This window comes from Rhodnius prolixus, unplaced genomic scaffold (genome assembly GCF_049639745.1).
Source record: "Rhodnius prolixus isolate KJV_2025 unplaced genomic scaffold, Rpr scaffold_15, whole genome shotgun sequence".
In the NCBI taxonomy this organism is placed as follows: Eukaryota; Metazoa; Arthropoda; class Insecta; order Hemiptera; family Reduviidae; genus Rhodnius; species Rhodnius prolixus.
Genome location: NW_027411605.1, coordinates 7,390,303 through 7,417,733, shown reverse-complemented (window position 1 = coordinate 7,417,733; position 27,431 = coordinate 7,390,303). Strand labels below are relative to the sequence as shown.

Here is a 27,431-nt window from a genome sequence, read left to right as displayed (position 1 = left end):
TTGACTTTCAAGGGAACTGTGAGTCTTGCCGGTTACATTCTCGCGGCAGTTCCGGTTAAAATCCAGGGTATAAATGTGGGATGAACCCTCCCACATGTCTTTATCTTTACGCATTTCACGCAATTCAATTTCTTTGAAATTTAAAATTTGAACTAAATTCACTTCATAATCAGGAAGTAATGTAATCGATAATCGAATGATAATACGAGTTCATTTGTTTCACCAGAGGGAGCCAGTGGTAAGGAGAGTTATCTTCTATCCTCCCAAAAAAACGCGCATAAATAATGAATCCTGGATAGCAGTTCCAAACATACTGAATGATGCTACACTTAGTAGTGTGGGTACCAACTTAATGGGAGATCAATTCTCAAAAGGTCCGAAGCACCAAATTTATATCTCAAATGCACTACTATCACTCACACACTGGCCATTTTTAAAAACCACTTTTTCGGAACTGAGGGGAACCTCAAACCGGATTTTATTATGAAAATGCAAAATTAAAAAGCCAAACGAAAACATTCTCTCGTTGGAGATAAAAGGGAATAATAATTATAATTAGTAAGAGACTGAATAACGCCATTTTGTTGGATATAGGTATCCACGGCCAGACTGGCTATTGACAATGACAGGCTGAGCGGAGTGGGGGGGGGGATAATGGGCCGTTTCTAAACAATTACCATCTAGTTTATCTTAAAATCATTAGCACAGATAGAGTGATCAGCATACGGCTTGTGGCACTGACTTCCTACCGAACTAGATCTGCTGCTGTTCCGTACGAGTACTCCACTACCCACAATTACAACAAATCAAACTCAAACTGGAATTTAATTCTTATCAACGTTATCGAGTCATTCATGGAGCGTCAGTATTTAGTTGTAGTTTCAGAATATACACAAAGTCAGTACCAAACACAATAATACTTCAGCAAATAAGTGCCTTCCTCCATCGAATTAAAATGTTCAAAATGTAAGTTGTTGAATAACATGAGTGCAAGTTCCAGAGAAATCTCTTTAGTAAGAAGAAGCCACTCCAGTAGTGGATATTCCTCCATCTGATGCAAAGGATCTGACCTAAAAACGGAAATTTCCCCAAACTAAAATCTGCACGATTACAACACCTCTTTCTATCAAAGGAGAGGAAGTTGACAATTTTCCTAACTACCAATATTTAGTGCTTTGATCTTGACTTGTATCTATAACATCTAATACTGGAAACATTAACCCAGAAAAGACCTATAAGAGTATAGATTTGGGGTACGCTTTCCTCTAAGTTCCAGTTCAGTATAATAGGAGACAGGGGCGGCTTAACCTATAGTGCAGGGTGTGCAATGCACACGGGCGCCGCCGTCTCAGGGGGCGCCGCGGCGCTCCCTGAGACAGCTAAGAGCATCGTCTTGGACCATCATGGTACAACAATGATATGACAGAAGCGGCCAGCCAGCGCGGTGGCGGCAGTTATCAAACGCGATAACTTAGTTAATAGTTATAGCCGCGGGGGCAGGGTCAGGCCTAGGGGGCGCCAGGGTTTCATTGCACACGGGCGCTACACGAGCTAGAGCCGCCCCTGATAGGAGATCTCATCAAAATACCCATGTAGTCAAGACCTGTAAAGCTAAGATGTATTGTTGGTTTAGTGGGTTCAATTCCCGGTTTTAGGTCTTGGATTTTATTTAATGATGGTTAATAAAAGAAATTTATAGTAAAGTATGTTTGCTAGTCGCCTCCGTGCACGACACCTAATTTAGTAGTTGGAGGTAAAGCCCTCCTTTACTAAATACCCATGTGGCTCCCACATTCCCGGAGTTTCCCTTTCTATGAAATTTTCCCCAAACTTGGAGTTTAAATTACTTAGACTTAGATTTACAACTTTTATTTTAATTATTTTTCTAAATGAGTTCATTTAGGGCAGTTAAGAAGAGCGAACTGCACAGTTAGGTCAAGTAACCATTCCTATGTTGGTTATAATATGGTTTGGAGAAAATGAATAAGTTAAGTCGTGGCGCCCTATAAGAGATAGAAGCGAGTAAATACCAGACTTTTAAGTCGCTCAAATTGATTTTTTTACATTTGCCTAGTAAATAAAATTAAATAAAAAATTAGTTAGTAAATAAAATTTTAAAAAAGTTAAACGAATTTTGAGGTAAAAAAAACTCAAGTACGTTGAATCTGATGCGTTATCTTAAAACAAATGTCTATTTGATTTGGCCAAATTCACTTGTTCACACAGATCGAGAGATAGGTAGGTTATAATTTGCCAGGTCTGTTTGTCACTCTGTCATACAGATACTCGTACTACCTGAATAGCGGCTAGTTTACTGTTTGTTATTCATGAAATTTTATTTTGTAGTTTCACGCTTCAAAGATAATTATTTTACTTGTGTTATTATTAATTACACTGAAGCAAGTGAACCAAGTTATATTAAAGTTAACCATTTTTTTAGTAAAAATTCTAAATTTCAAGAAAGTTTCATTGCTTTAATTGAGCTCAGAGAATCGGGTGAGAGTTTCAAGTAAAATGGAGCAACTTCTAATGTGGGAATCCACATGTTGCTAGGTCTAAGTAAATACAGTCAAGATGAGGACATACCTGTAGAGAGTGAAGACTGAGAGGCCGTCTGACTCCTAGCTCGGCGATCTCGTCTAGGAGGCGGTGCTACAGGGGAGCCGCGATATCCTGGAGGTCGATACCTAGCTGACTTGACGGTGAACTGGTGCACGCTGTGCGACTTATAGATGGTGGTCTGTGGAAGAACTGGCGTAGTGGGCAGTCTTGGTAGGGAATTGGTGGCCGCACCAGCCCCAGAGCTGGCTTGCAGTGACCTCGGCAGTGTAGCTCGGTCAGCTGTGCCGCCTCCGCAATCACTATCCTCCTCGCCGTCCGCCGAACCTCCAGAGCCACCCGAACCACCCCCACTATCCGGCACTGAACTTCTTCTTCGTTTCTGCCTTGCCCAGATCTTATCCTCCACACTGCCGCCAATACTCCCACAACTTCTTACCCTGTCCAATTGTTCTCGGCTGAAACTTTTAAACATTAGATCTCCATGGGAACGCCTTTTAGCGGCCAGAGCTAACTGTGATGACGATACCACACCGCTTTCCGCCAATCGTGTTCGCGAATCCGAGGCCATCAAAGCCGATTCAAAACTACCCCTCCATGAGAAGCGCTCGTTATCGCTGGTTTCCTGGCGGTTTTCCTCCAACAGCGGATCGTGCGACTTTGACCTCGGTAATGGGCTATAATTATCCACACTATCATCTTCAACTTCTTCTGCACCCGCTTCTTCCTCTTCTTCCTCTTCCGTGGTGGAAGTAGCGCTTAACTTTGGTGTCAACCTTCTGTGTCGGCCATTTATTCTTGGACTAGAACCTTCGCCTCCAGACACCTCGTGCATCAATGCCCATAATCGTGTCCCTATATGTTGCATTACTTTTTCTATTAGAGGAGGTGAATTCTGTGAAGTACTATCGCATTTAGGTGCTTCCATTCTGCTGAACGAGGCGACCAATCTCTGGCAAACAAGAGCTGTATTCTGTTCCGGCGGCGGAGAGCACTCTCCTTGCATGAGTTCGCCTACAACTGCGCCTCCACCGGACTCGAAATTGCTGATTATTTGGCGACAGCTTGCCGAGATCTCTTCTTGTAACGCTGATCTCTTGTTGCTTATCTCCAGATCAGAACTTGTGTAGTCACTAGAATCGTACGAGTCACTCCAGGTGTCCTCGCTGCTCAAATATTCCACAATTTCACGTACTTGTTCATCTCGGATACCGGGAACGGTTTTCATTAATCTAGTTAATTCTGATTCAAAATATACTAACTGTGGAGGTTTTGTTTTTGGTTTCAAATTTGGACTTGCTCCTTTGGGCTGTGAGCCGACCATGGTCTTAAAAAAAGCTCTCATTTTGGACATCATTAAGTTTGTCTCCTCATCAGAACTCCAATTATTAAAACTGTCTTTACGGCTCAAGGCTGCAGTCGGAGGCGGGCATGGTTCGTTGGAAACTTCTGTGGGATTACTTGGTATTTCTTTGTTGTTGAGAGGCTCTGCAGTTTCTCTGGTCTCTTTGAGCAGGTCATCACAACTTCCCACAAAGCCGCTATCTCTGCTCTGTTGTTTGTTCCTGGTGAGCTCAGAAGGAGGAGTGTCTGGCCGAGGAGTCTTCTTACCGCCTCCTTCATCTGTTGAATGATTCAATTCCTCTTTACTTCCAGATGGATAATTCTCTGGCACTTCCATCAGATCTCCATCGCTCATTGAAGGCACTGATCGTTTTTTCTTTTTTGTCCTCTTTACTGTATCAAACTGTCCATCCACTTTATCAAAAGAAGTGACCTGTTCATCGTGAGAATCAGTCTCTGTGCTAGATGCCTCAGTCTCATTCTGCGTGTCACCCTGCCCTACGGATTCCGCCTGAGTGTCAGTCAAATTGTCCAGGGAGCTGGAGTGTGGACGACCTGTGCCACGCCTCACCAATCGTTTGCGTCTCTGTTCCGGACTGGGCCTCCCTTCACTGTCACTGCCAACGCTACCGTCCGAATCACGTCTGTTGAAGCCCATAAAAGCACTCAGAAAATATTTCTCTAGTCTCGACGAGGCTGTATCTGCATTAACATCTTCACCAGGAGTCCTAGCTCCGTCAGCTGGTTCCTCAACTCCGCCACTGTTAGACTCCATTCCCCCACTGTATATAGAACTGGTTTCTGACATTGTATCAATTTCCCTCTCCTCTCTGTTGGTGGCATTCTCGCCAAGACCATAAAAGAAATACTTTTCCAACTCAGTGGGTTTATTTTTTTCAGCTTCTACTTCACTTTCTTCGCAACTCTCTTCGGCTATTGTGTGCAGAGTGAAGTCAATAGCACTACGATGGTAACCGCGCAGTTCTTCTTCACGATCTGGAAATGCTTCCTCTTCAGAAGAGTCCTCAGTGGTGGTGACTACCTCTTCTCTGTCCAGATCTTCAACCCAGGAGTCATCATCGGCCAGGCCTTCTTCCAAACAGACTACATTGGACAGTGTGTTAGTGCCAGTCACAACACGCACCATATCACTGACCGTACTTTTTTCTTCTTCAAGGTTTGTGACGGCTATGTTAGGCGGAGATGGTTGTGCGCTCGCGTGTTCTTGTTGGGTGATCATCACTAGGCTTGTGTACTTTCCACTGGCTGCAGACTGTTGTGTAGGCTCGCTTGAGATAGTAACTGGCAGAGTTGTTACGCTGGTCGCATCTTCGCCCCTCTCTTGTATGCTTCGCTCCAGCAAATCCTCTAGGGGCATTTCCATGCTCTCCGTACCGGAAAACTCATCGGAGGTGTTCTCCGGGCCGGTTGTAACAGCGGCTGGTAACATTTCGACCGTCCCCACCCCAATGCCCCCCGCGGGCACCTCCTCACTGTCACTACCACTCGCCCCACTGCCTGATTTATCAGCAACAATTGCACATATTTCACTGAACTTTTTTTCCGCTTCCAGAAATTCACTACAAACCTGAAATACTTCCACGTTAGAAAATGTAATAATACTCTCAATAACCTCACATTGATGTTCACTTGCGAATATAGAACCACTTGACGACGACACTGTCTTATCTGTAACACTGAACTCTGATAAGAGTGAGCGATCACTAATCTCATCACGGTTGTTAAATAAACCTGTTGTTCGTGGCTCCGAAGAAGATAACATTTCAGTACTATTGCAGCCCAGTTCAGTAGAGGTGCTCTGAGGTTCCAGAGCAGAGCTACAAGTAGTTAGTGATTCTTCAAGCAACGACTCTGTTTGTGACGCATTTAGTTTAGCTTCCGGCTCCTCTTCATCATCACCCTGTTCAGCGTTGTCCATTACGCGTTGCACTGCCACCTTGACAGTTTCTTCTCTGTCGCTGTCCGAATATGTATCTGTGACAGTTGTAGTAGTCTGGTGTAGGTTTTGAGGTCGCCACTCCACATCCGGCTGGAGCTGTGTTGTCTCTGGAAAGAGCGTAGCCCCACTAGAAAGTAGTCCCCCCAGCCCCCCGACGCTGGTCGTGTCAAGGTCCTGTTCACTACCACCACTATTTATGCAAGAGAGTTGCTGGCTGACGTCACCCTCTACCACTAACACAATGTTCTTACTAACGAGTGGAGCGCTATTTGTTATTTCTTCAATTGTTTCCACATTTTCTAATAATGGTTTTTCTTCAGCTTCTTTTCCATTTTCTTTTATTTCACCAGAAGAGACATCTTCTGAAGAATTAGCTTCTTCGGAGTCGTCAGAATCATCATCCTCGCAAAGTACATAAGTTCTTTTGAAACTTTTTTTCTCTTCATCATCCTCCGAGGTACTGGCTGATGAAGTTGAACATGATGTAAGCGAACGTGGTGGTGTCACAGCCAAACTGAACTCTTCTGAAAAACCATTTTCGTCATCTTCTTCTGCTGTTTCATCGTCCTCACTACTGTGCGGGTTTAAAGTATAGATTCTTTTCGAAGGCGTGTGACGTTCATTTTCCTCACCGGATGATGAAATTGATGATAGGGAATTATCGTCTCTATAGTCTGTAAAATCTCTCAGTTTTGCCTCACTGAGGCGTAACATATCCTCGGGAGCTGGAGTCGGCAATACATAGTCTGTGGTGTCTAGATTTTTGTAAACTTTCAGAACAACGCTTTCCTCGGTTTCAGTTTCGCCTTTGCGATCTTTTTGTACTATTTGGTCAGCTGAGATAAGCGGTGAGAGCGCTTTGTTGCATAACAATTCATCTAGTGGTAGGGTCTCGCTGTCCGGCAGCAGATGGGTATTCATGGTCTCGCCATGTCTGTCAGCTGACAATGAGACTGGTACTGGGAAAAAGACGGGCACAGGCACCGGAAATGGCACTGGAATGGGTACGTGTAACGGCACTAGATTGGGCGGACAGGTAGAGCACTGAACACCGGCTGCCACACTGTAGTCGACTGGAACACCCGCCAGCTGTGCTAACCGATCATGCGCGGCCGTGCTGCCATCTGAACTACAGCTATCCCCACCACTCTGGCTGTTACAGCCAGACAAACGTACACGGCTGTTGTTGTTTACATTACTGTTATTATTGCTGTTGCTCCCTTGCCAACACTCGAAATAATCCCAATCACAATCCTCAGAGGAGAGTTCACCTCCGCTTCGGTCAACATAACATCCATCATCCGACTGGAGTTCCTCTCTGGATGATGAATCCGAACTGCTAATATAAACTAGTTTATAGCCATCCGAGTCTGGGAGCAACACCTTGCTACTTGTTTCAATAAATCCTTGGCCAGTATCCATAGAGTCGTCGCCCAGTTGGATCTCACCGGCTGTCAGCAGTCTTCGCCGACTTCTAGGTGGAGTGACACCTTGAAGAGAAATTTCAAAATGATATCTACATCATCAAAAATCATAAATCCTTCCACCACGTACCCAAATGTAGTTAATAGCAAACTGAGCATAACTTTTAAAGATATTTATCCAACACCATCTGGAAACCCATATCAATAAGAAAAAATGTTTTTTCAAATATTTTTAAAAATTAAATGGAAGTACAAGTACAATGTTCAGATATTACTAAGAACCAAAAAGGTACTACAATGAAAGAGCTACATCCATTGAAGTACCAAAAAATGAAAGCCCCATGTATACACTCAGTACATTCAGTTTAAAGAAAAGTACCCTTTTCGAGAAAGCTTCAAAAAATGGAAAATCTGTTCTATAAACTGGCTGATGTTTGTCTAAAAGCTCATTGTCTGGTGCCAAGGTGGCCGCGCTTCGAAAGAACTATCTTCACGGTGTTTATTTATGCTGACTCCAACGGAGAGAATCAATTTGCAAGAGCCACCATTTCTCAATCAAAGAACCTCAAAACGGACCTTTTCGGAGAAAAGTCCAAATATAAAATCGGTACGACAACAATACTTTTCCTTATAATTTGTGTGAGCATGTCACATTTTCTGTAACTAATTTTCATGAGAAGTATATCCGACTTTAAGTGAAACGAGCTCGAAAAATAGTTTTAGAAATGGTCTCTAAAAACGGTTTGGGTGAACAATCTCTGAATCGAAAACTCACAGGAAGCTGAATCTTGATATTTCCCGAGGGATCTCGTCTCTTCCTCATGGATTTCCATATTTTAGAGATTTTCCCCACAATGATTCCAAAGATTTTCTTTAAACTTAGTATACTGATGGTAGCCATATTGGTCTTAACCTTAATTGTGGACAATTTTGCAGGATAATTGGACTGGGAGTAAGTACTGCTCCGGAGGCCCCGGTATCAGCTGAATTGATGGTCTTCCTTCTTCAATATTATAATGGGGTTTATATCTGGTTATAATTTCAAATTTGAAGAAAATTTCAGCACCGAAAGTACCGGAAGTATGTAAGAATTTTTACTTTTTTAAGAGTTTTTCGCCCCTTCCCTCCCTACGCACATATCATCAATAATTTTGAAATTTTTTTGGCGAAAGATTCATTTTATGGCATTCTGAGAGGAGAAAGGAATGGGTTCCTCTAAGTGTAATTTCGGTGAGTTGTGCAGTTGTACTATTGGAATGATAATAAGAATTCAATGTTTTGGAAAAATGGAGCTTGAAAAACTAAGGGAACGTTGAGTATTGCAGAAACCGAAATTCGTGGGAGTCTTCATTGCACAGATTTTTAGTCTTTTAGACTTTTCCCATTTATTATAAATTCTATATTTGCTTTATATTTCTTCCTTTATTTAACTGGACTCTCGAATTTTCTTAACAACTTTTTATATTCTTCAGGATACCTTAAGTACCAATCATAATTGACGATTTACTAACCGGTTTAAAAACTGTTAGTCTGTGTATCTATGATTTTCAATAGTGACGATGGAACTGCGCATGGACACAAGAAGCCAGTGAAGGTGAGTGGCTAGCATTGTGGCAACCGCTGAGCCGCAAGGTGCGACCACCACTCCAATCGTAGGTGCATTAAGCAGATTACTATCTTTTTTGTACGGCCGGCCGACTGGGAGGGGATACACAGTGGGCCCCCCCTACAGGAAACTAACCTCCCACCCGTCCTGCCTAAGTAATATAGAACAGACCAGAGCGTGCTACTACTACAATCAAACCAACTCTCTATCCCAAACCAATTTACCTAATTTAGTAATTCAATAATTTCCTTCTAACTACAAGTTTTCACTAGTCCGCCATATTGTTGTGCTAAAATGGCGGATTGCTTAAAAAGAAAACTGGCTTCCGAAATACTATTGAACACACATGAGTTGATAATGTGATTGATAGTTCACTGCTGGATAATATTTAATACTAGCAATAATGAACGTCTCGGATAGCTAGCCAATAGGAAAAGAGTTAATTCTTCAAGATGGCAATCACATCCAGAGACCTTGAACTTGATCCCAGATCCCAAGGGTCAGGATCAAAGGGCGTAGCCTTTTCCTCCTCTTAAACAACAAAATGAAGTGGTGTTAGCTCCACTAAGTAGATAGCCTTATGAAACCCTAGTCCAGCACAGGAACCATCCAGCAATCTGAGAGATATCAGTGAACGACACAGCCACGGGCCTTAACTATCAAAACAGCATTTTGGCTGCACCGATTAATCGTGTAGGCGTCTAACGAACTAGAATGATAAACGTATGAAAGACCCAGGCGATGTGAGTATAGCTGGTCTAAATGTTATTGCTTTGGTACTAAAGAATTGTCTCTTGGCTGGGCTTACTACTAAATTCGCCACTAGGTAATCTGTATTTTCTATGTGTGTTTAGCTTGGAAATTCTAAGCAGTTCAGTCCGGGTTCTTTATCCGGATTGTTGTATAAAAGCTCTCAGCTTTTTACCGCTTAATAATATAATATGCAAATAAATAGAAATCTGCATGTCATTTGGTTTGCTAGTAGTTCTATTAGTTCTAGATTACCAACACTCTAGATAACTGACTTCAGTAACTGTTACTGACACCCTAAACATTTAATTAGAACTGACTAGGATGTGAAGTAAACTAGATAATTATCAAAGGTTGTAAATTAAATAGTTTCTATGTATACAAAGAATAAAGTATAATTGACATTAAAATAATCTTTCTAAGTTTGTATGGAATAAAGAAACTTTATTCGCAAAACTTGAGCCTCTTAAGGACATTGCAAACTGAATTGAAAATAAATAAACTTCCATGTTGTAATCACTAGATGAAATCATTGATTTCATTAAATTCTCAGCTGTATTCACTGTAGGCATGGAGAGTATTTTGTTTGAATGTTTTCTTTAGTTCTAAAAATAATTCGCAGGGAAGGGGTATATCATTGAGGCTTAGCTTAATCGCCTTTGTTTCAGATTCTACCTTCCTCTGGGCGGGTTCAGCCACCTTCAGTGAATCTGTGTTAGTTATAATCAGTAGATTATTTTAAAATGTCAGTTATACGATATTCTATTTGTTCGTCAACGAATATATTATATGTAGTCTATACAGGGTGAACCAGTAAGTATTGTCCATAGGCCTACTGTGTGTAGTACATCTAAAGTGGAGTTCAATGACGTATTGGACAACTTCATATTTTCCACTGTTCTTGAGTGACATCACTTTAGATTTTTTTTTTCTAAAATCATAAATTTTTTCCAATAAAAATGTTATTACTCAGAAAGTTTTAGTCCGAATTCGATTCTGATGACACGATTAGAAAGACAGATAAATTTTCTAAAAATTGATACCATTTCGAAGCAAAAGTTATTCTCCAAACAATCTCAATCTTCCTCCGGATGCTGGAAAAATAAAAGTAATCGAAATTTTTAAGAAAACTCATTACCCTTATGTGATCATTATCAGACCTAGGTGCTGGGCACTTTTCTGTAAAGGTTTCCTTGTTTAATGGGCTTTCAAACGGTATATTATTTTCCAGGATTCCTCTTATCTTCGTATGAGAAATTACGTTTGTTTTACAAGAAAACGTGTTCACAAGCACTCAACAGGGTTAGTTTATCAAGTAGTTTAAGTCATTGAAAAATCTTTTGGATGGACCAGTAGTCAATTTTAATGTAGGCTGTCTTAAAATAAGGAAGTCAAAGGTCACAAATTGCACTTTAAAAAAAAATAAAATAAAAAATTTAAAAAAAAAATCTTAACTCTGAAATATTTGAGCAAATGTTAGGAAATAAGTTAAAAAAGTACTATTTTTATAAAAAAAACAAACGTAATTTCTCATACGAAGATAAAAGGAATCCTGGAAAATGGTATACCGTTTGAAAGCCCATTAGACAAGGAAACCTTTACAGAAAAGTGCCCAGAACCTAGGTCTGATAATGATCACATAAGGGCCTAATGAGTTTTCTTAAAAATTTCGATTACTTTATTTTTCCAGCATCCGGAGGAAGATTGAGATTGTTTGGAGAATAACTTATGCTTCGAAATGGTATCAATTTTTAGAAAATTTATCTGTCTTTCTAATCGTGTCATCAGAATCGAATTCGGACTAAAACTTTCTGAGTAATAACATTTTTATTAGAAAAAATTTATGATTTTAGAAAAAAAATTAAAAGTGACGTCACTCAAGAACAGTGGAAATATGAAGTTGGCCAATACGTCATTGAACTCCACTTTAGATGTACTACACACAGTAGGCCTATGGACAATACTTACTGGTTCACCCTGTATACACCAAATCATATCATCACATACACCAATATCGTATAATTGGCCTTACATAATCCAATGATGCTCCTCTAAAGAGGTTCGCCCCCTCCCAAACAAAGGCTTTAGACTTACCTAGAACACGAACGGATAATTTTAATCAATAAAATCTCTCTATGATTAGCACAGTCCTGTCCAAGAACTAACTAGCCATGGTTCTACACTTCCTTCGGTTAATAGATAAAATCTAAAATAATGACAATCTCGAAGACGATCCTCGACAACGGGTATGTTCATTATTATTAGCGCTTTTTTTTAATAATTTTTGTTAAAAATATATCTAATATGATCTAATAATTAAAAGATTCGCGGTGGGAGCAAACGCCCAACAGACTGTGAGTGTAGCTCACTATCCTGTTACTAGATCAAGTTGGGATGTTGCGGGCTTACAGTCTACACTGGTTTCGAGAGGGACTCGATCTCATCCACTCTCTCGGCCCCACTTAAAGGCCGCGGTGCCCAAGAGTTAATCTCCCCCGGGAATGGTCAATTTCTTCTTAATGTACAAAACTGAGAAATAGCTCAGACTCTTGGAGGTTTTCAGAGATTTTGGCTTGTATAGAGATGTTACATCATCTTAGATCAGTAAATTAAGCACCTATCATCTTGGCTAAACTTAATGATGTGTTCAACTGCGATGGAGTTCTCCTCGATTTATTATTTTAACTGTAGCTACTATCAACAGAGTAACTGACCTGCTACCTTTCATCTGTGCATTGTTATCCACCTCCATTACTAACTTGGCGACAAAGCTGAGAAATAACAGAATGCCCTACTTTAATTTGAATAGAGTTAAACATGATTTTGATCAGTACAACGGACCAAGTCAGGAAAAGCTCGGACGAGAAAGTTTCGCAGCAGGTTTTCTGCAGAACTGTAAGTGAAGCTAAGGAACAGTTCGTTTCCAAATAGGTCTCGAGGACATAATTTTCCTTAATAGTTTTCTAAGGGAGTTATCAAATTTTTAAATTTAAAAAGGGCCCTATTTTACAAATTCCAGAAACCTCGGTCAATGAAGCATTGCCAGGAATACATGAAGCCTAAGTTTTGCAATACGGTTCTTCTAACTTGCAGTGATTGCCAACATTTCTCGTACATCATCTGAGAAAACTCAGAGAAGCTGTGCGTCTCCTCGTATTTCGAAGGTGTCGCTATGTCAGAACTACTTCACATGGGTTTACTTATCTCACTAAAGAATTGAGCTTCATAAAGATGAATTTCGCTCTTCTCTCGCGTATTTTCAGGACCACACTATTTCTAAATTGGAAGTATTTAAAGATTCTGGTAATGAAAGAAATTCAATAGACGGGATTTTTCTAGCTAACTCCTTTTCAACTCTCACTTATCAGATATTTGTCCTGTTGTTTATCACATTGTAATCTGTTAGCTGCTCGCATCATCAAGAAACTGTTCACGAAATCTAGACATGGACAAATAGTGGCAAAAAATAAAATAAAATTATAATGGCGTTGCATTAAAATTAATTATAAGTTACTCGTAAAATAGTATAACTTCACGGCCCTTGCAAAGTCAACCTTCGCATTAACACACTGTTGGTCACTTGACTGGTAACTGTTAACTAAATTAGTAAAATATGTCACAAAGCTTTCGTTCTTCTTTATTGACTGTTTAGTTTTTGTAACTTTGATCTCATTTAGAGGTGCTTTTAATCACTTTCTTTGTAGTTACGGATGAATTACAGGCACTTCTTGACATCAATAATGGGCATTAAAATTAAGAATTTCTTTGTCATAAGATTCATTGCTACTGTATACTTGTAGTTAATTGTATTGACAGAGAACGGTATATAGACGGGTGAATGATTGGGTTTGTTATTAACGTTACAGCCTGCCACGAAAACTTGTATTTTTGTAGGGTTGTAAGTGTTGTTATTACAGCACTAGTATTTCATTTTAAAATGAAATGGGGGCATTTCAGTTCCAGTGTGCCGTTTAAGGACCAGAAAAAGGTTGGGAAGCACTGGTGTAGATGGAGAAGGTGTGAAACAAGTCATACTGTAATGAAGGACGCAGAGCAAAATGTTATCCTATTTTTCACCTGCAAAAATTCATTTCCCAAGTGTAGTCATGCATAAGAAAATAGACAAAAAAAAATGTTATTAAGTACAAAACTGGTAGCCTACAATTAACACAATGGTTTGCTAGCACAGTGTCTACCTCAATTAACACAATGTCTACCTCATTTAACACAATGGTTTGTGCAATCAGAAGCAATAAGCTTAGCTCAATTATTCCTTCAGTTTAATGCAGCATGCAGCGGTGAATGTGTACACTAACCAGGTGGGAGATTCCTAGCGTCTATGCGAAGAGCAACTTTTCGAAACAGCTGAGCAGTAGGGGACGGCGTGGGATGTCTCTGAAGAGATCTCTCTGACGCCGGTGACGAGGGTGCGACCGGTGAGGGCGAACTGTTCTGCGGCCGCATCGGCGATCTTTCTTCCTCCGGTACGGGATTACTGTAATAGGAGCTGTCCACAAGTTCACCGCTGCTCTGTAACATTGGCTGTTCGGCCATCAAGGTTTCTTCATCTTCAACAGCCACTTCAGGAACGACGACCTCCAAAGGCATCACTTTTTGGGTCTCATCTTCAACCACGTTGGCTTTTATTGTTGTCTCTTCACCTTGCTGTAGCAATGGTTTTGTTTGGATGGACTGTTCACTAGAAGCGATCTGAATGGGTGGTTTTGTGAAGTCTGGTGTGCATATAAACTCGCAGTCTTGGTGGCGAGGCATGCTGCTGTAGGCTCTCATCTCCGGAGATCCACGCAGGTAGCACCATGGCGACGGCGAGACGTCTGAAACAATGAAAACATTTAATCGATACACAACTGAGAGCGCTCTTACGATGAGAAGACTTTTTGGAATTGGTACAGATCCCGTGCTTCCAAAGGATTTTTGTCATAGTTAAATCTTTATAATAATATAACACTAGCACAACCATAAGCATGCGATTAACTACAGTACTTCACAAACGGACCTCGAAACTTCAACTTAATTTATGTGAAGCAAAAATTATATGTATGAATCTAGAAACACTTAAATTAAGGCTTGACCGAAGGAGGTGTAACTCCTTTTGCTAAACCTGAGTAAACTATGGACAATGGAGACCGACAGTGAAGATGATTTCCCATAAAGGAAGTTAAAAACCATCCCACACCAATTGTCCAAAAATCTGCTTTCTCACGGTTCATGATTCGATTAGAGTTTTGTGAAAAAAAAAGGTTGAAATCTACATGAGAGAAACTATGAACATTACCCAAACAATGGTGGAGGAAATACCTGTTTAAAAACTTTAATAATGTCGTTTCGCAATCGTCAAATCTGAAGTCAAAACTCTCTAAAATTTAATACTCATTCTCGGTAAATCCTATAAATAGGTTTTACTTGGAGAGGCTCAATGATGCACTTCGACAAAAGAGCTCTTTCCTTCTTGAAGGACCATTTTGATCTGATGGTCATCTCTGTCTTGGTAACCTTTTCAAAATTTAGGTGGATTCTTTAATAAAACTTTATTGATGTGAATTTACAAGTTTTTGAAAAATTAAAACCTACTTTGTCACACTAGAATTATTTGTTTTTAATTAAATTACCTGAGAAGGTCCATGATCTCTGTATTGTTCTCTTGATGGTTTCTGTGGAGTTAATGCTTCTACCGCCGCTATCACTTGGTTGCTTGACAAACTCTTTCATCCAGTCCCCAGAAGCACTCTTCTCCTCTCTGAAATGAATATAAATATATTCATCTAATTTCAAGAGAATACCTTTTTATTCTCACCTTTTTAATAATTTAATCTGAAAGCGTGGGGAATTCCTTAGTGGATATTCTATAAGGACTAGGCAGTAGGAAGTCTCAGTCAGGTGAGTTCTAATGTAATGTAAGGCACTTAGCTTTCTTGGGAAAGAAATGAAAGCGCCCAAGAACCTTAATAAAGCTTTACTTACATTGCTTTAGAACCCTAATTTAACATCCATTTACAGTTGGTCCATTTGAAGCCCGATTTCAGGCGTAGTACGAAATTTATTGAACCGAAAAACCGAAATTGAAGAACAACGACAAATTGATATCCCAAAGGCACCGTAGTGTTAACACTAGTGTTGGAGTTCCCCTATTCTAGTCCAGGATTAGTAAATCGGAGATTGACTGTTCTAGTCCAGCATATAGTAAGCTACTCCTTGCTTAATTGATAAAATGTTAAGTATGAACTCCCGTCCTTCATCCATGTCATATTTAAAACTCCGTCGAAGGCAGGGGACTGCTTTACTTTTACTTCATGTCAAATTATGTTTGCCTTAAAATCGCATCAATTCCTTCTACATCCAATATTAAATATTAAAAATTGATGCAGGAACGATAACTTCCATTGAAACAACTAGTAATAGGACTTACAAATGATATTGGCAGAGGGTGCACAACCATTGCACGGTAGGACTGTGTTCCAGGTACTGCCTACAGGATTTGCAGACTCGCAGTCTGCAGCCAGGACAGCAGAGCCCTCTGTTGATGATGCGGCCAAGTTCACCTCTACAGCGGCCACATCTCCGTCGACCGCCAGTAGCGCCAGCTGTACTGTTCACCCCGCTACTCAGATTATTGCTGTTACTATTGGCACACACAGCTCCTTTCCGGCGTAAGGTTTGCAGTTCTGCTTTCAGCCGCCTACAACACATGAACAGACATTAAACGATCTCTATCTTTAAGATTTGAACAGCCTTAACTTATTCTAATTACATTTTAGTCAGGATTTATTTTTACGACGGGTAGAGCCTAATCTAAGTAAATGGGCAATTGCCCGTAAATAAAAAAATAAATCTTACCTGAACCAGATTAATTAGTTAATAACATAATGTTTTAAGCCATTGCTATTACTAATACTTAAATTTCAATTTAAACTAAATTCACAATTTTCTTTTCCTTACATTGGGAGAAAGTACGAGTATATTAAATTTTAGTTCCAGAGAAATATAAGGAGCTGAACCAGTTTTGAGTAATTATTGATTTAATATTCCTAAATTAAAGTTTAATTTTTCATTGGAAGTTAAAAACTACTTTTTATTGAACAATAGAGAATTAGGCGAGTCTTTTTACCTTGCCTAGTTGTTAGTGTGAGTGATGTGGGCGGAGTTTAGAACTGGTGGAGAGAGAGCAAGACCGTTATACTCCTCTCACTCTTTTTAATAGAACTTTTGTAAAACCACAATGGGATCAATATTTTTCGTCCGGATTGTTTTCCAGCAATTTGGAATTTGTTATGCGTTTCATCTCAGGAAGTAAAACATTCTTTGTTTGTTGTTATACCTATTCTTAATTTATTTGAAATGCCTATTCTTGTTCTGTGTTCACTAGTCGAAAGAATGGTATTAAATAAACTGAATTGGTGTCGGAAAGAAGAGCGTCGCTTCCACGTTTTGTTTAGTAAAAAGAGGCCTCTAGAACCATAAGTTGACAATTTTCGAAGAGAAAATGAAAGTGTGGATAAAAGCATCCTTTACTCGAAACTTTAACTTGGACTTCCTTCCTCAAGAGGCTGAACAATGTCCGGACGGTAGCACGTCACTTTCCCAAATATGACGTCAGACAGAATTCTAAACTCCTCCAACTCCAAAAAAATCTCTGCCATTAATTTTCACGAAAAACTGCTCAAGTAAGACTGATATTCTTTTATATGTACTAAGTATCTGCAGTTTACAGTTTAGCTAAAATGGTTTTCTAAAAAAACAGGGAACTGAAATTGGTACTATCGGCAACACTTTCATTGTTAAAGATATCTGAATGGATGACTAATAAGTAAAAAACCAGTTGGTAAGACTGACAGTACAGTGAGAAAACCCAAAGCCTTATGCTGAAAAAATATAATTTATTAATGGCGTGCCGTCGCTAAAACCTCTCTCATAAGAAATCACGATAACGATTTTTGGATACTCTGTTTATCAAAGCATTCAGTTGAATAGTTACCTAGTTAGGTAACACCAGACACGCTCTAATCTGACTATTTACACAATAACTGATAATCTTATCAGCGGGACATTATAGAAAATAGCAGAACTCTAGCATCGATTCATTGAAATAGTTTTAACTAAATTCACAGCCTTGATAATCCAAGAAAGAAAAAGGAGGTTCCGATCACGTGATTAATTGAAAATCCAAAGGCAGATTTTTTAGTCTATCACTAGTTGCTTACTTGATCTGTTGCCATTAAAAGCTTAACCCTCCTGTAAATATAGAGAGTAAGTTTGCCGCTGCAAATAACAAAATATAACCTTTCAGTCATCGTACCGGACCACGAATATCAATACGATCATGAGGTTTGTTAGCTATGTATTATAGTTCATTGCGAACTGACAGAACACTGAATTATTTACTTGCCACCATAGGTACATTTACTTGCGCCAACTGCATACTTCACTAGCGTACTAACACACACTTGAACATCAGGCCACACCTCCTGTACCGTGGGAGCGCAACAAATTAAACTAAGAGAAAACCACTGCAGGAGTACCACACAACTTCCTGTATACATGTATTGCCTTTAATCAAGCGAACAATTTCCGCCCGACTCCCCACTCACACCAAACAATGAGGTAATTTTGATTACTTCATCAATAATGATATTTCAACACAATATTTTGCAAAAAAAAAGAAAATCCGATTTCTGGAGACCCCCCAACTGAATATTTTATTTTTTGCTTTACTTCCTTTAGGTAAGTTAGTTTCCTTGCAAAATGATGCAATCGTTTGAAATTGAATTGCATTTAAATCAGTTTTGTTTTCTTCCTAAAACCTATTTGAGATTACTGTCATGCAATAAAAACACAACTTAGAACTATTTATTGATTCTCAAAGTTGCAATTAATTCGTTTATCGAAAGAAAGCGCAGTCTCATTTTCTCCATTCCCCGACGTTCCTAGTGGTATCTCTCAGCAAACTGAGCTGTTCGCCCTTCAGCCCATGTGTTCTCACTGGTTTTAAAGAAATATTAAGAGATGAAAAGAAATAGAACAAAAAGAAAAAAATCGAAATGCGAAAAAGTAAACCCTGTTGGTAGGAGAGTAACTGAAAAGGATTGTAGTTCCTGAAAGGCACCAAGCATTTAGGGTTGGAAGAAACGATAAGGGTCTACTTTCAGCGTCCACTCAAGGGACTTTAATGCCCGCCCAATACGTATGCGTTTTGGATTGCACATTGTATTTTGGCATATGTGTGGCTAATTTGTGCGAATAGCTTGGTAACCAACAATTTTAGAGCAGTGAAAACATTACGACACAATTTTGAAAAATTACTACAACATAACGCTAAATGTAATAATAATATCATTTTTATTATTATTATATTATTACTAATGTATGGAGAGGTTAGTGTGAGAAATGTTGCTAGCGCAGATACAACTACAAAAAGTTGTTTACGTTGTAATCAACCACTTAATGAAATTATTGAAATAGGCCGACCTTAGCTAGTTATAAATAGAACGTCCGACCCGAATGGCAGAATCTATTTCAATGGACACCCACAGACTGCGCATGACGCAATCAGACACAGAAAAACGCACAATGGATGAAAACTACACCGAGTGGATGTGCAGGTTACGTAACGTTTAGAAAACTCTGAGAGAGCACTAAACAGATTTGATCTTATTGAGTTTACATAATATGAAGGAAAATTTCTTTTAGATAAAAATCCCAAGTTTTAAAACTTGTTTCAAGTTAGAACGCTGAAAATTGCAGTAAGAATTATTTTCAAAGTAGTTAGGTTCCTCTCCAAAGAGGTTAGAGTAAGTAACTAATTGGGAAAGGTACAACATTCTCTCCAAAAATAATCATTCAGTAGTTAAGCTCGAATCCATTGGCCAACCAAAGTGCTGTTCGTACAGTCAGGTGATGTGAACTCAAACCATCAGATTCTTAGCAAAAGCTGTACTGTAGGGCAATAACTTGTCAGGATGGGTGTACAAGATAAAACCATCATATCATCTAGAATGTTACAAAAGAATGCGCTGTAGAGTAAGATTGGAGCGGTAACCAGTCTGCATTGTTCACTTCTAGAATCGCTAATGGTATATATTCTTGTTGGAGACGTTCGCCGACAGATCGACCGGTTAATGTACAAAACTTGCTAAACTACTTCCAGCGGAACTAATCGCAAATGACAATGCTGACGCTAGATAATGAAATGATTTGCCGCCAAAACAACAGTACATCCAGCCTGAATTCAGGACAATCGCGCTGTCTTGATCACTGTAAGAAGCAATTCTCCTACAATTACTGTTACAGTCAACAATGCAGATTATAACGAGTTCTGTACTACTTGCTTCGCTCACTTGGGTGTAGTTACATGGAGATTTCCAGAAACAGTGTGGATGGTTATTAGGGTTGGTGGGGGTATACCTCAGGTCCCTCAGCGCCCCTAGTCGTTACCACGAGAAAGACAAACCAAAAAGACATCCCAATGTTTTAGAGTACAGGATTTTCGGCTGCAAGGCTTAAACAATGAACGCCTTAAGATAATAAGACGAATTGGTTCATTAACACAAAATAGAGTTCAAACTTGGGGATAATAATATTAAATATCACTATTTCGAAGTGTGCATTACGTGCGAGGGCTGTGGAAGGGATGGCGCCTACCGGGGGGAGTAGAGGGAGAGGAAGTCTTTGCTGGTAAACACAATCAAGGTGGCCTCGGTATCAGGAAGGCTACAATCGTCGGCAAGTAGTATTTCCTCTTACCAAGCACAACCTCTGGCTTCCTGCAACTTTACACTCTGCGGCAAACAAATCAGTCCTTCCTGTTACTAAAGTAATCACTGGAACGGTTGCCATCGTGTCACATTTTCCAAATACACTCGAGGTACTTCTGTGAATCTGTCCAAAATTGCTTTACTATTTCCTTAAAACTTTACAAACGAAGTGAGGAAAAAAAAATTATTTTGTGGATTGAAAAACAAGTATTGCAAGCATTTATGATCAACGTGCTCTGCATCGGAACTCTTTACCAAGCAACTAATGGACACGGAAGAAAAGCAGTGAGGAAATTCTAAATTCCATCTTCAACTGCTGAGCCCTTGTTACGCAGGTCCAATAGGATTAGGCGACTTCGAGATAACTAAAGTAGCCCCATATGCTCACTTGGACTAAACTCTCTCTTAAGGCAGTGTGAGAACTGAAGAGGGACTGATGCAGTGTGACGAGGGGAAGCTGCAGAAGATGGCGAACGTGTTGCCGCGGGCGGTCTTTAGCAATGAGCTGTCAGCCTCTAAAACAACAGTGACCTCACTATTTCTCTTCTCTTTTAATACTGCATTTTGGATTGGCTCAGGGTAAAGAAAACCGATGAAGCTCCTATCTACTTACCATTTAATAATCGCGCTCATTTTCGGTTGTATAGTTGAAGGAAATAACGAATATTGTGAAGTCCCCTGAATACCAAAAAGTGGTTATTATTGTCTCTTCGGCATAACTCAAAAAGAAAACTTCAGATTTGGGTCTAGAGAGAAGATCCTAGCATAGGTCCAGAACTTTTCCGTATCAACATCCTCCTCTACAATCTGTGTAATTTTATGGTATTGTTTGGTTGGGACACCGTAAGGGCCACTGAAATCATTTTACGGCTCTAAGGCTAAGTTAGATGATAGTTTACCTTTGATAAAAGGATCGTCATGATTCTGGTATCCCAGGATGACCTTGTATTTCCTTACTAATAAGTTATTCCACTGCCATCTTAGCTCGAAACTAAGCAGCCATTTCCTTGGATTGTGTTTAGCTCTGTAACAATAGAACGCCCCCCCTCCCATCGCAAAGAGAACAATAAACAATGGGCTACGTCACAGAAACCTTCCTAATAACTGCAACCGAATGGACAGACCACAGCCAAACACATCATATCGATTTACTATACCAAACAGAGCATCACATTACCAACACTATCATATATTTTATAGCATTGTTTAAATACAGTTGGCAACACTGTCTCATATCCTATCTATTGTACTGGAGTGATTGTCCAATCAGCTCCTTTGGGACCCTCCTCGCCACTAATCTGTCCTGACTTGGTACAATCCTATAATAATCAATCCAAATGACGTTACAGACAAATGATGTAGCAGCACATCGCCGCCATTAACCTTCATGATTTTTTAGTTCAGTTTCGCCACCCAAGTTTCAGTCTTTTAGACCAGACCTTCACTCCAGATGCCAATACTTGTCATGGCGCTATATCTGGCTATTTACGAGGGTCGTTTGAAAAGTCCGTGCAAAAATAAAAACTACTTAATTTTTTGGGGTAAACCTTTTTTATTTTTCAACATAGTCTCCTTTTAGGCTTATACACTTCGTCCAACGCTGCTCTAGTTTGTTGATCCCTTCCGAATAATGGGATTTGTCCAAGTCTGAAAAACAGCCATTCGTTTCTGCAATCACCTCCTCGTTTGAATAAAATCTTTTTCCCGCCAGCCATTTCTTCATATTGGGGAACAAATAGTAGTCCGAGGCAGCCAAGTCTGGAGAATAGGGGGGATGTGAAACGAGTTGGAACCCTATTTCCATTAATTTTGCGACCACAACTGCTGAGGTGTGAGCTGGTGGGTTGTCGTGATGGAAAAGGACGTTTTTCTTGCAGCTCGGTTTTCAAACGGTCCAATAACGATGAATAATATGCACCTGTAATAGTTTTACCCTTTTCCAGATAGTCGATGAGGATTATTCCTTGCGAATCCCAAAAGACAGTCGCCATAATCTTTCCGGCCGAAGGAACGGTCTTCGCCTTTTTTGGCGCAGATTCCCCCTTGGTAACCCATTGTTTAGATTGTTCTTTGGTCTCAGGAGTGTAGTGATGTATCCATGTTTCATCCACAGTGACGAAACGACGCTTAAAGTCATGCGGATTCTTCTGGAACAGCTGCAAACCGTCCTTGCAACACTTCACACGATTTCGTTTTTGGTCAAGCGTGAGCAATCGCGGCACCCATCTTGCGGATAGCTTTGTCATGTCCAAGTGTTGATGCAAAATATTATGTACCCGTTCATTCGAGATGCCCACAGCACTAGCAATCTCACGCACCTTCACTCTTCTGTCATCCATCACCATATCATGGATTTTATCAATGATTTCTGGAGTAGTAACCTCAACAGGGCGACCAGAACGTTCAGCGTCACTTGTGCCCATATGGCCAATCCGAAAATTTTGAAACCACTTATAAACTGTTCTAATCGAAGGTGCAGAGTCACCATAATGTTTATCAAGCTTCTCTTTAGTCTCCTGAGGCGTTTTGCCTTTCATAAAGTAGTGTTTAATCAACACATGAAATTCTTTTTCGTCCATTTTTTGAAAATCACTCGACTTCCTCTATTCAAACGAATGCCAAACACAAAGAAATAGACCGATCTGGCTGAAACTTGCTGTGTGTTCTTCCAAGAGATGCTACTAACTAAACATAACCTCGATACGCGCCAGTAGTGCTATCTCTCTGACTTTGCACGGACTTTTCAAACGACCCTCGTAAGTTATATGGGACAATGAACGCTCAAACGACTACCTCTTATAATCAATGAATAAACAAAATGTCTTCTTTTTAAACTTCTCCTCAGCTGCGATTTTTATCAGGAGGCCTTCTTACATTCAGTCCGGCCCCCCACTAACTCTCCTTCCCTTGGTCCATTAAAACCTCAATCTATGAAGGATTGAACAATTTTTGGTTCTTGGGCGACCTCTTCTTCCTGTGCAGGAAACTCCTGTCTCACACATTGCTCTGGCAATTCGGTCAACTTGCACACTCAAATCGTCTTAGCTCTGTGTCCAGAATTATTACCGCAGTAGCGTTCCTAACAGTAACGACCCGTATTCCATTTCTGTTCGTACTTCCTCAGTAGGAGCTACTTCATTTCAGTATAATAATAGGACGAATTACTATTCAAAAATTGAAGAAAATTCTTTTATCAGAATACTTTCCTTTTATCTAAATTATCGAATATAGGATCTATATGGAACCATTGCTACTTTTGACCACAAGAATAGAAGTGTACAGACGAAATCTTACTAGAAATTTCTGGACAGTTCCAAATTGCGGTCATTGGACAAGCGTCCGGAAACACCTGCCCTAATTTGTTCGCACACCAAAAATCCTGTGACAAGAACGTCTAGAGAATAAACTTGCTTTCAAATAGAGAGAAGAAATCAAAGAGGTAACACGTCAACAGAAAGGCCGAGCTACAGGAAAACCAGTTCTTGTTTACCGCCTGAGTCAGCCAACCTCAACACAGATGTGGCCTTCGACAGATCTGGCCTTTGCACACTCCTAGCAGCCCGCTAGAGTGCACTTCTTTTTATTTTGAATTCAACTTCAAAACATTGCAATCGCTAGGATACATTCTTGTTAATTATTTTAATTTAGTGACAATTAAGACAATAGCTGGTTACCGCAGAAGCAACTTTTAGGTCTTGGTCCCTTGGTGGACTTGGTCTGTACCGAGGGAAAACAGCCCAAAGACCGGCAATTTGCGGACACCAAAGTAGTTGAGTATTTATGAACAACACTAACAAAAAAAAAAAATTATTCTACCTAAAATATAAGTTTTTTCATTTGGTAGTAATCGGCACACGATCGAAACATCTTAATGTGTTTTAAGAAGCAAAATTTAAATCTGTGAAAAGTATTTTATTTGTTAAAAATACCTACGAAATATTCCAGCATTATTAAGGGGAATACAGCTGTGCTCTGCCTAACTCGTTGGATTATTCTACTGGACTTTCTAGGCTAGGTTGTTCAACTTTAACCCAACATATTGTTGAAGGGTCAATCTGCATAACCCAATTGGCTTGTGCGGCATTCTTGAGTTAAGCACATCTAAGAACAGATATCTTATTTCGATGCTGTCATCAGCTTGCTTTGTTTTAGAACTGAACTCTAGTGTAACAGGTCGCTGCGAATCCGAACTTTTGGAGACTCTAAGTTAGAAGCTGTAAGAGACTAAGTCCTGTGTATTCGCCTCAGTGGTCTAAAATCCGTTTTGATTGAAAATTCGTATCTAGGTACTGAAAAGCAAACATTATTTCTCAGTTACTATTTTGTTAAATATGTACATTAAATTTTACGGGTGTAATTGTAGAGGTGCTAATGGTGGTAGTGAACATGGCTGCCAGATAATGTGACCTCGTCGAGTCTATCGTCCCAAGAGAAATAGACTAAGACTAAGTCAATATTGGTTCATTGTTCCTCTGTGGTGATATCGGACAAACGGAAACACATTTGCCAACCTTTTCCTGTCTCTCTCATTATTTTCTAACCACATTTTGGTAGGAATCATTAACTAAGAGGACAGAACTTGTTTTCTGTATATAAGTGTGAAGACGTCAGTTAAGTCTGTTAGCTGGCAAACTCGTCAAGAGTTCTGAACAAGTGGATATAGCCCAATTAGGCGGAACAGTGCATCAAGTTTGAGCCTAGGAGTAACAAGAACAGTTTCCGCAGTATCAAAATTCTAATTTGAACTTTTAATAAGTTAGTCAAAGTACTTTTCTTACAAGCCTGAGAAACGTGAAAAGCAAATCGCATAAATTCATTGTATATCTAGATCTTTATGAATCGATGCTTAAGACGGTTCTCAATATTTTGTAGCCACAAGTAAGCAATTATGGTACTTGACCAAACAAAGCATCGTCTTTAGATAAAGAAAAGAAAAAGAAAATGGCTGGCCAAAGAGAGGAGCCATCGAAAACAAGCGCTACATTGGAACCCTTCGGCAATGAGAGGTTGCACGAAAGGCACATCAGAAGTCCGGTAGAAAAGAAGCGGAAGTTCTAGTAAACCGAGGACCGAATTTAAAATGGAGCAGGTGATATGAGTGATTGGAATGTACATAATCTATGTGAACGCTAAGGGTATTACAAGCAGCAATAGACTTAAGAAGTTTGACTTTCTGCTCAAAAAACAAATGCAAAGCGCTTGAAGATATTTCAATTCAAGAAAACTTACAAGTTACTCAAGTCGATCTTGAAAGAAACAACCAAAGCGCACAATGCTTGTGTCGTCTGCTAGAGAACAGGAGAATGACTTTTGAAATTTCGCAGAAATTCTGACAATACAGTAGTTACCTCAAATAATTTTAAAAATTAATGTAACATAAGTTTTGAAAGGAGCTCAACTTCACTGGTACCAAAGGACCCTGCATGAAACTTTGATAGAAAAATGTTTCCTATAGAACTTACAGACAGTAGAGGTACGCCGAATTTAAGGAAAATCAACTGGGGCGTTTCTGAGGCAAGTCCGAAATCTGTTATGTGGGTAGCATTTCTGTTTGGGTAAACATTACTATCTGGTCCTATCTATGCCGCCAGCTAAACATAACATTAGAACTCTGCGATTTTTTGTTTGGAAGTTTTGAAAACTATTTGAGACCGATTCACAGAGCAAATCCACTTTTACAATTTTTCAAAATCAACTGCTTTAAATCGTATAATTCCTGTAAAACTTCAAAACCGAGAATCTGAACGATTGCTTGGTTTATGACGGGTTTCAGAAAGCAAAAATTTGGTGATTTCAACCCCTTTCTGTGGCTACATAACTCCCCTTAGTATTTTCAACAGATCTGTAATTGTCAATAGTAGTAGATTGAACAAATAATTCTGAAAACTCCAACGAACTTAGCAACTTACAAACCAATATTATATAATTAGTTCCTTTCTCATTATAGTAAATTTAAATAAATAAAAATGGTAACTTACTCATCAAAGAATAAACATGTGGCTGCCATTGCCTGGACTGGTTGATAGCATTACACTGACAATAACACAATACATCACTCGGCCAGTAGCTCTTTGAATTTAAACTTTCACAGGGGAGATATCAATTTAACAACACTTTGGACAAAAGATAAACTTCAACTCTTACACCATTAGCTAAACATTTTGAAACAATAAATAATTATTTTAAAAAGCTATGAAAAAAAAATTTATATAAACATAAATGACAAACAGTACCAACCACTACGCAGTGCCGACTTGGCGCTGCCGCCGCTGGAATGCGATTACAAACTAGAATAGTGCAGCTTTCTCGACATCTAGAACTTACTGCTTCACTGCAGCACCTATCATCTAAACGGAAATAGACGAACTACAAGGCCAATCTGCATTATCTTAAACTTAGCATTCTGAAGAAGGAACCCCAGCGCTTGTTCGATCACAAATACTCTTCCTTGCTCAATTTATCTAATTAAATTAAAAATTGGTACCAGAAATATATTTAATTTAATATTGTACATGTTATAGATAACAGTACGATAGTGCCAAAGAAAGCTGGCATTCCTATTACCCCTTCCAGATCGCAATAATCCATGGAAAAGTTACAAATTTAAAGAAAATGGTTATGGCAAGAATCCATTCAGAGAAAACCTCAAATTCAGAATAATTTTCCTAAAAGTAATGACCTTATATTGTACTGAAATCGCTCGTTAGTTGGAAAGCTAACCGTCCGAGGGCTTTAAATCGAATTCACCAAGGAAACCTTCCTAATAAAATTCTGTATCTGTACGATATTAAAATAAGCTGGACGAACTCGGACGCATTTACACCACAAGCCACAGGAATCTATCAAGTCTGGTTTCTAGTTACATTTGTAAGTTATAATTTTCAAAAGAAAGTTAAAATCTAATTCTTAAAAAACTCTTGTTTTTCCTTCTTAATTGATGAAACAGAATTTCAACTTAGGTGACATTTTGTTGTAGTTTTACCATCTGGATAACCTAATAATTAAATACATTGTAAAAT

General features: G+C 39.4%; 1 protein-coding gene across 2 annotated transcripts in view; it reads right to left on the bottom strand.

The window, feature by feature from the left end:
• The window catches only part of btsz (bitesize), a 45,885-nt gene extending 19,142 nt beyond the window's left edge, over positions 1–26,743 (bottom strand). The window contains exons 1-6 of one of the 2 annotated variants that reach the window (XM_074129622.1): positions 26,650–26,743; positions 26,391–26,564; positions 16,071–16,340; positions 15,274–15,401; positions 13,960–14,478; positions 2,587–7,353 (exon numbers count right to left, since the gene is read on the bottom strand). In XM_074129622.1, coding sequence (XP_073985723.1) covers positions 2,587–7,353; positions 13,960–14,478; positions 15,274–15,401; positions 16,071–16,340; positions 26,391–26,419 — 5,713 coding nt within the window. In that variant the 5' untranslated portion in view covers positions 26,420–26,564; positions 26,650–26,743. Of the gene's footprint in view, positions 1–2,586; positions 7,354–13,959; positions 14,479–15,273; positions 15,402–16,070; positions 16,341–26,390 lie in introns of both variants that reach the window. The other variant, XM_074129621.1, reaches the window with a different exon arrangement.
• Positions 26,744–27,431: the final 688 nt, after the last annotated feature.